We start from the raw sequence: 9,421 nt of genomic DNA, 5'->3' as shown, positions 1-9,421 counted from the left end.
TCGGGGTGCTGTTGGCGGCTCGCTGTCCGTGTCCGTGCGCGCCGGATCACCGCGTACGTCGTCAAGGCTACCAAGGAAGGAAAAAAAAGGGCAGCGCCTTTTGCGATCCGTCCGTCCGAGGGAGAAGAGAACGGGCAAAGCAACGTCTCATCTACCGCCGTGACCACGGGCGCAACCGCCCTGACGGCAACGGATTCCAATTTCTTTCTTGGCGCTCGCCCACGCTCTCTGCGTGCGTGGTACTGGCAGATCATTCTTCTCTCCCGTCTAGCCATTCATCAGGCAACAACAGATTCGTAAGGAGGCAGAGAGATTGTCTGGCAGCGGCTTTTCAAGGAGAAAAAAAAATGCATGCTTTATTGCTATTTGCAGTGTACACAACTAGTACTACACATGAGGTCGGAAACACCACAACAGCAGCCTCACAACTGTTCGAATATAATAACAACATCCTTCCCAAACCGCCGAGACCTAGAAAAAAGAATGGGCTCCAAAATTCTCTTCATCAAATTCCATCAGGCCTTAAATGTACACAAGTTGATCGAGGCGCACCGAAAAAGGTGAGCTGGTATCAGTACAAAGCTAAGCTGCGCTTGAATTCTCCTTCAAATTGCACGTACCAAAAAACCTGGGTACAAAGAAACATCTGATTCCTCCAAGTATCAACGCCTCCTCCATCCCTGCAGGCTGGAAGCAGGCCGCTTCAATCACATCTGCTTGAGCTTCTCCGCATCCATCAAACAAAATGTAAGGCGCATGGATGGGATATGCTAGGATGTGCTGACCGTCATCGGGCCAACTAGTATGTGTCATCATTCTGTAAGCAACAGATTCCCAATGACAGATTACACCCATCAGCAGTGGTGATGCCGTTATATCTTGTTATGTGCATTTCCGTTTGTTGATGTATAAGAGGACGTATGGACTCGAGACCTTCATTCACACTACTTCTGACTATGAATCATATCGGGCCCCAGATGTGAAAGATGAGAAGAACCCAGCTGCTGGTCCAGGAAGAATGTCGCTCAGCCCTACCTGGCCATCAGAGAGCATGGAACCCCATCTAGATGTGTTCTCCCCAAATTTGCTCCCAACCTGATATTAAACATTGTTTAGCTCAACACTGCTATTCAATTAGACCAAGTTACATATCTAAAAACCTAGTTGACAGAATTGATAAAGGGACATGACAAAACAGCTTAATTTAACACCACTACAAACTAAATACAGCATCCTTTCAGTTCTGCCTACCGAACCGACCCTAATGAAATCCAACCATATACTCCCTCCGTTCCTAAATACGTACAAGTCTTTTAAGAGATTCCGCTACGAACTATATACTGATGTACATAGATATATTTTAGAGTGTAGATTCATTCATTTTGCTCCGTATGTAGTCCATAATGGAATCTCTTAAAAGACTTATATTTAGGAACGGAGGGAGTAGAAAAGATAAGGTTGACTTAACACAAATAGTATGTGCTAGTGTGACAGTCAAGACATGAATCCATATGATGCCCATAATTCTTTTTACGTGATTAACTGAATCAACTCAGTATAATTTCCTACATGTTAATTATGCACTGCCCGCCCAAGCATAATGAGTATTGACATATGGGGCTACATTTACGAGAACCTACACCATGCATTATCATCATTGGCTAGTTTTACTTCAACTTTCAAATTTAAGAGCAAAAAAAAAAAAAAAAAAAGTGAAAACACATATGGCTTGTTACTTACCTGCGTAACAAAGGACTTGAGCAATGGAGCTGCAGTCCCAAGACTTGCATCATTATCATAGTCTGACATGGCAGATCTTTCCCCATTTGAATATGATGATTTCCAAGGGCTCCTAGACGCTGAATCATCAGATGGTGACTGTAGTGATGACTTGGGTGTTCTTGATGATAGAGCTGGGGCACTGCAGGTGGAAAAGACAAATAGGGAAGCAGTTAGTCTAAAAACTAGCATATTTGTTCATTACAGCCAAATCACACAACGAAAAATAAGGAACACCCAACAGAGGCCCAAAATAACAATCAGAAAAATATAGTAACAACTATCAGTTAGGACATCCTACAGGCAGAAGCCAGACTGAAAAAATATCTTTGACAATTGACCACGAGTGTTTTGTCAATTTTATGGCTGACCCTGCGTAATAAGCTAGAGGATAGTATCCACTTAATTAATAAGAAAATAATGACTTGCAACCTGTCATGTGACCACAAGGTATCTACTTAATTTCATCCAGAAGTTATGACTTATGACTGCAACATTGGTACGTCAGACAAGTATATGCCACACAGATGTCTGTTATTGACATTTTAGCAAACTAGTTTTTGCAAATTGGTACCAAGGAGCGGTTTGTACTCAGTGGTGCATAATACGGAAAACCCCATGCGACACTATTCACAACAACTCAACTGTCAAGTATGCAGTACACACCCCAGGATGTAGGCATTCAACTTCTATTGTTTATATTAACTATTACTACTATTAATAGCATTATCTCATAAAAAAATGAAGGATAACACAATGATGTGTCAGAAATTAACAAACTAAGATATTAGTATAAAAGATGCACCATGCTCTCTCTAAAAAATAGACCACTGAACTAACAATTGTACGTTTACAGGTTAGACAGAACAATTGTTTACCTGATTGGTAGGTACTTGAATCTTGGAACCTGGGAGCACCTCATAATATTTGAATCTGTATTTGTTTTTGTTGGTAACTTTTGTGCCGCACCAGTATACATGTGATTCAGTTGAACCAAGAAACCAAAAAGAACAACGCATCGCTTGTAAGATTGCTTCTCATTCTCCCATAAGTAAGATTCATACCTGTTACAAGTGAGAGACATGTTTTTTTTTAGTACGTCGATCATATACATGTATAACAATTTCAAACAGAGAAATTTACTTACGTAGCCCAGTCTATTGGATCCAATCTCTGCGAGAATTTATTGATCAGCTTGTTTATAGGCTCTATGGTAGCTGAATCTGCCTGGAATTGTGATTGTTTTCTCCTGAAGGTAGTCTTAGCAGTGTCCTGTTTAATCTGTGTTTCAGAAGGATTGGCCAAAGAGTTTTTGCCTCCGGATAGGATATCGCCAATGAAACGCAGATCTAGCAGTATTTGCAGAACTCCTTTTTCTGAAACCTGCGAGTTACTTGACTCGATAGATGCCAAAAAGTTTACGTAGATACTGATAACCTACATGAGTTTAAGCAGATGTTAGGTCCAATGATTACATTTATCGAAATAAAAGGGTCCAATGATTAAATTGGCTTTAAGTCCTACCGCACTGTTCATATTCAAACTTCGACAATACAGCTGGAGATGGAAAGGATGATAATTGACACAAATATTTGGATAAACAATCAGGTTTCGACTTGGTCCCCAGTTCTTATCGTTGAAATATTGATGTGAGTCGGATGATGCATGCAGGCAAAATATCAAATAATCAGCATAGTACTCCCTCTGTAAACTAATATAAGATCTTTTAGATCACTACTTTAGTGATCCAATAGAAGATCTTATATTAGTTTACAGACGGAGTATTTGTTTAGTGCTGAGGGTCATCTAGGTACACAAGCGTCGAGTGGAGACATAGTGACCAACCAAATCAAAGCTTGATCACAAGGGAATTAGCTGAAACTAGAAACTTTGATCAAATTATTCAAATTTGGCATAGCATATATCCCTATGAATGTCATTTATGTGAACTCCAGATATATGCCTATAGGCTATAGCTATACCTATTAGTACTGCCTATTTCATTAATGTTGTTGAGTAGGTAATGAACCTTAGAGTTATGCCATTGTGCCAAAGCTTGTTATTCAGTGGTTTTGCAGAAGGCGGCTTCATATAAGTGCATTGTTGAACAAATGCTACCCTGGCACATTACACTAACTGACTGACCTGTTTGTCATGCATTGGTTGCATTATTTTCTCAAAATTATTTCCCTCTTGTTATAAGGCTTTCGAGGAGGCAAACACAAAACATGATGGAAAATTTGACAAAGAAGAATGGTGCAATCTAGTTCTTAGGCATCCCTCATTACTGAAGAACATGACACCCCAATATCTCAAGATACGATAATGTATTTGTTGATAATTAACTATTTACTTTTGATCAGCTTATTATGCTCAAGTTGATTGAAATCTGAGGGGTTCAGAATTAATAATAGTATCAACTATCCTTGAATTATATTGCCAAAATACCTATACATTATCTCATATAGCCGAGTGTTCAACAATATTGTCAGGAAATAAAGAAGCATGGTATTGTTCAGCTATAAAGTGAAAACCAGCAAACAGAATATGCAACATTGATTAGTTAAACAATAGTTTTGTTATGCTTAGCTTCTGGGTCAGGAACACAACTAGGGAAGGTAGTTAGAGAACTCAACAATGAGTGCTAAAAAACACAATAAGTTACTGTTTGTTATGCAGATGCATGGTAAAATAGCTTAGTTACAAATGCCACAAATAAATCTTTGGTTCTTCGCTTGAAAATTCTTTGGTTCTTCGCTTGAAATAATGAAGTATCAGAACAATAATAAAGTGTTATGCATCTTCATACATTGTTACCATATAACATACCTTCTGTAGTAAATCCCAGGCAAATTTATGCAATATAATTCTGTCCAGGATGTGCCCTCCTATTTTATGAATCTCCAGACATGCTTGGTAAAGAAAGGATATAATGTACAGCGAAGGCATTGATGGAAGAGCTATCTGCATCTCCAAGGGACCATCGGTAGGTTCCTCTTGTTTGATGACTGTAACTTCCCATCCCTGACAAGGAAACCATATAATGTAATTAAAACGACCAGCACTGCATATCAATGTGAATACATAAACAAGATAGGATGTTCCCTTTTCACATTAAAATAGATGGAGCAACGGAGTGATGCTGAAATCTTTAAACAGGGTATAATCCCTGAATATATACAGAGTTACAAACCCACTCCAAAGGACAACTATGGCCAAGATAATTATTTAGCACCTAGAAAAAGTGCGCCTTTAAGAGAGACCTGAAGGTAGACCAAACTTGACATGGGAGGAGTCCGTTAAGAGAGACCTGAAGGTTTGGAATATCGACAAAGACTTAGCCATGGACAGGGGTGCGTGGAAGTTAGCTATCCACGTTCCAGAGCCATGACTTGGCTTCGAGATCTTATGGGTTTCAACTCTAGCCTACCCCAACTTGTTTGGGACTGAAAGGCTTGGTTGTTGTTGTTGTTGTTAGAAAAAGTGCGCCTTTACGTACCACTGTATCAAACATCCTATGAGATACAGTACTACTCTAAAATTGTGGTTCTACCGACAATCAAAACCAAACTTCTCAAAGTACTTCTACTCTAAACATTGTTCGATAAATTCTGCAAGTATTATTATTATATCACCTAATCAGAGAGAATGCCCAACCTCAGTCATGTCCAGTAGGTTGTACAATTCTTACAGTTGTTGGTGTTGTTATGTGTCACTAATGTTGCTCTAGATATACTTTCCCCTAATAAAAATATGAATAGCATGAAATGACGTAACTAGATACGACAGTGTGATATAGAGTATACATTTAATAATGATCAAATGATTCAAACAGCAAATAAAAAACAAGTAACGCTGAGGGTGTACCCTTAAAGGAGTTGATGAGGATAATGAATCATCTCTATTGAGAGCATATGAAAGAAGGTCTGATAATTCAGCAGACACCCATGTTATCCACAAAGTGTGAGCCGTAATGCACAGTGCCTTTAGGGTCTTATTGAGTTCATCAAGTCTGGGATTGGAGCTATCATCAGCACCAAACAAGGAAGCAGCAGCAGCAGCAATAGCTTGTCTTCTGGGGCTTTCAGAAAATTGCCTTCCAGGACTCCTAGGGCTGTCAAATTGTCTTCTGGGGGTAAAAGGTGACGACGACTCAAAAGATGCTCTTGAATGTCTTGGCGTGGGCGATGATAACCTGGCAAATGCTGCACCACCAGAATCCTTTACCCACTGCCTTGGGGAGCTTAGTATCAGGGGTACATGACTTGAATGATATCTCAACGCAAACAAGAGGCGGCCAATGAAGAGAGACCTCTCCACAATAACGGATGCAGCAGGCACGCTGTCATCCCCCTTTTTCGTTCCCAGTGCATCAGAGAGGTTTCCAAGTTCGGCTTCTAATTTGTTCAGTACTCCCAAGATGGTCCTATAGCATTTCTCCTGGATGTATGGCACCAACTCCTTCAACCTCTGAACTGAATTGTGTGACTCAACAAATCTTAAAAGGTCCTCGAGAATACTCTTGCATTTGCCATCAATTGCATCCTTGATGCGACTAACTTCCGGCCCAAAATACGAGGCTAGGCAGCTGTGGAAGTCATTCTCATCAGCAATTGGTTTCAAATGTGCCAAAATTCCACCTTTCTTGATCTTAGATTCTGAGAACCATACACTACCCCCAGTCGAAGCTTTTTGCACATGCACCAGGAAATCAGCAGCATCCTTGGGACCAGCATTCGCACCAATAGCCTGAATCGATTCCATCACATTAACACTGCCAACCAAGCTATCAAACTCTGAATGCACAATGTCCTTCATCCGTTGCACAAATGCTTCCTCCATCCAGTCTTCAAAAATATCCTTTCCTTGTTTCAAGATTAACCCACGGATTTGATCCCATGGGGATTCAATCTCTGATCCAAACACACTCTTCAGCCACTGCTCCAAACTCCCTTCCAGTCCTGTTCTGTCATCTAGTTTCTCACGAATGAGCCTTTGTGCCGAGCCAAGTCCCACCCCACTACCGATAGCATCGACTAGCCTTTGCGACCCAGCAATCACACCAAACATCTCATCGCAACATTCCTTAAGCCATTCTGTACAGGTTCGTGCCACAGTATCCGGCTCAAGTAGCACCATGGTAGCCTCAAGCTGATCCCAGTGCTCTCTCCATAACCGTGCCTCCTCGTCGGGGTCTGGAATGCCACCGAACAGCTGTGCAGGGGGCGGCGACTCGAGCACGGTCTTGTAGAACATGGGCAAGTCGGTGAGCGCAGGCACAAATAGCTGCCCGACGTGGCCGAGAGTGACACGAACGATCCCGGCGACATCGCAGAGCACGGAGGTGTAGGAGGACGGATCCGAGGCAAGCACGGTCAGAGCTTGCGAGATCCAGGCGCGGCGAGAGGAGAGGAGGAGGAGGAGCGCCTGGGACGGGGTGAGCGACGGCGCGTCGATCGCCGCTGCAGCCGCGAGTGCGTCGGCGTGGGCCGAGACAGGGAGGCGACGGTCGGTCAGGCGTTCGCGGGCGCGCTGCGCGATCTGTGGCCGGAACGCCTCCACTAGCTGCGCCTGGTGCGCGAGCAGCGGGAACCGCGCTGCCGCGGCGGCGTCGCGGGAGAGCAGGCGGTGCACGACCTGCGCCCGCATGTACCGCCCCGCGGCCTCCAGGAGCATCCCCTCGTCGAGCCGGCCCCAGATGTGCTCGGGCGTGTCGACCAGGTACTTGGCGCGGGCCGCCGCGGCGTACAGCCGCGCGCGGCCCCCGGAAGAGGAGGGCGAAGCGCTGGCGTTCGGGGCCTCGGCGGGCGGGGAGAGTGACGAGAGGGAGTCGGAGACGCGGGAGAGGTTCTCCGAAATGGCGTCCGAGGACTGCTTGATGAGCAGGATGGAGTCGGCGGAGTCGAGGAGGTCGCGGTAGCTGCGGCCGACGAGCTGCCGGAGCTCCTCCTCCTTGGCGGAGATCTCGCGGCGGGTGGCGGCCTCCACCTCGCGGATCTCCGCGACGCGCTTGGTGCGGAAAAGCTCCTCGGCGTCGGCCACGCCGCCGCCGGAGGCTGCCGCGGCGGGCATCGTGGCTTCGGACGCGCGGCGAGATCCAGGAGGGGATCGGGATTCGGGGGGAGGGAGATTGCTTACCAGAAGATGCACGTTCGTTTCAGTTAGAGCAACTCCAGCTGTTGGGCGCCCAGGGCGTGAAATAGCGCCGGCTGGTGCCGCACCGGCGAAAAAATCGGCTTGGGAAGGGAGCGTGGGTTCCAGTCGCCCCTCCCACTAAAGGTCGTCCCGAACTGTTTTTGCTCAAATTTCTGTCAAAACCGATTCAAATTCGACGAAAATTCATAGTTTTCATTGAAATTTATACAAAAGTGAAATAAAACATAATTAAACATTAAACATAAATAAAGTAAACTACTTCGCCGCTGCCGCCCGACTCCACTGCCTTGTACATGCCGAGGAGCTTGTAGAAATTTGTGTAGTCATTGTCATCGTTGTCGCCGTTGTGAGGTCCGCCGCCGGCCCTGCTGCATCCCTGCCCTGGGTCGCCGTGGCGAGCGGGATTGGAGGGTCTCGACGCCTCCTCGTCGCTGTCGTCAAGGACGACGCCGCCGCCTTCCTCGCGGTTGCGGTGCCGGGCGACGATCTCCTCGAGGGCGCAACGCTCGCACTCCATCTCTTCCCGGGCGTAGTCGTTCCGCGCCCATTTGATGGCGGTCTCGTCGGCGGCGGCCATGGCCAGGTGCTCCTGCTTGACAGGGAGGAGACCCGGCTCTGTCTTCGTCCTGACGAGACGGGAGGAGGCGTCGGCCTCGTTGATGACGATGTCGGCGGCTCCGGCTTGACGGGGAGGAGCGCCAGCGACGGGGAGGAGCGGGAGCCAGACGACGAAGACGTCGCCGTCTCCATCCTCCTCGGCGTCCAGGAACTGCCGCGGCGGCGGGAGAACGCGGGTGGCGACGGGTACTCGTACCTCGGGGAGTTGCCACCCTCGATGTGCTCGAGGACGACCTCCAATGCGTGGTCGGGGACACCCCGCTATTGTCAGCGGCCCTCGGAGTTGTGACGATCGTGTGGATCGACCCCGTTGGTGGCGGCGAGCTGGTCGGCATGCCGACGATCGAAGTACGCCTCCCACAGTGTGTTGCTGTCGGGGGAGTAGCAGGGAGGTTATGCGCGTTCTCCGGCAACCTAGAACGGATGCGCGCGACCTCCGCCCGCCGTTCAGCTCCACAGGGTCGTGGCGGCACCAGGACACCGCTGGTGCTCAGCCTCCATGACCCCCGCACCCGCATGTCCGGTGGCGATGGGTAGTCTGCCTCGTAGAGGAGGCGGGCCTCATCCTCACGAAGGTGGCGACGGTAGAAGCCATTGGCTACTGCTCCATCGTCGGGGTAGCGTTCATCCATTGGGAAGGAGGGGGAGGCGCCGGTGGCGAAGAAGGAGAGGAGAGGCGTCGGCAAAGAAGGAGAGGTGAGGCATCGACGAGAGAGGCGTGTGTGGCCACCGGCGGGGAGAGGGCAGCTTATATTGCCACAGGAGGGGCGGGCACACGGTGCCGCGCCGTGTGAACGCGTGGCAGGAACCGACGGGACGTGCGTCGCCGCACGCCTTCACTGCGCCGCCCGAAGAATCAATGGAAGGC

The 9,421-nt window shown here is 47.2% G+C and overlaps 1 protein-coding gene across 1 annotated transcript; it reads right to left on the bottom strand.

The window, feature by feature from the left end:
• Nucleotides 1-328: 328 nt before the first annotated feature.
• On the bottom strand, nucleotides 329-7,945 carry LOC123444554 (conserved oligomeric Golgi complex subunit 1). Its single transcript, XM_045121319.1, has 6 exons — nucleotides 5,647-7,945; nucleotides 4,609-4,803; nucleotides 2,927-3,216; nucleotides 2,658-2,843; nucleotides 1,741-1,921; nucleotides 329-1,095 (listed from the first exon to the last, which is right to left on the bottom strand). Exons 1-6 carry the CDS (start codon nucleotides 7,849-7,851, stop codon nucleotides 955-957), a joined length of 3,198 nt encoding a protein of 1,065 aa, XP_044977254.1. The 5' UTR covers nucleotides 7,852-7,945; the 3' UTR covers nucleotides 329-954.
• Nucleotides 7,946-9,421: the final 1,476 nt, after the last annotated feature.

The sequence above is a fragment of the Hordeum vulgare genome, chromosome 3H, assembly GCF_904849725.1.
Source record: "Hordeum vulgare subsp. vulgare chromosome 3H, MorexV3_pseudomolecules_assembly, whole genome shotgun sequence".
Classification (NCBI taxonomy): Eukaryota; Viridiplantae; Streptophyta; class Magnoliopsida; order Poales; family Poaceae; genus Hordeum; species Hordeum vulgare.
Note: the sequence above shows the minus strand (reverse complement) of the source record. Positions and strands in the feature narration are given on the sequence as shown.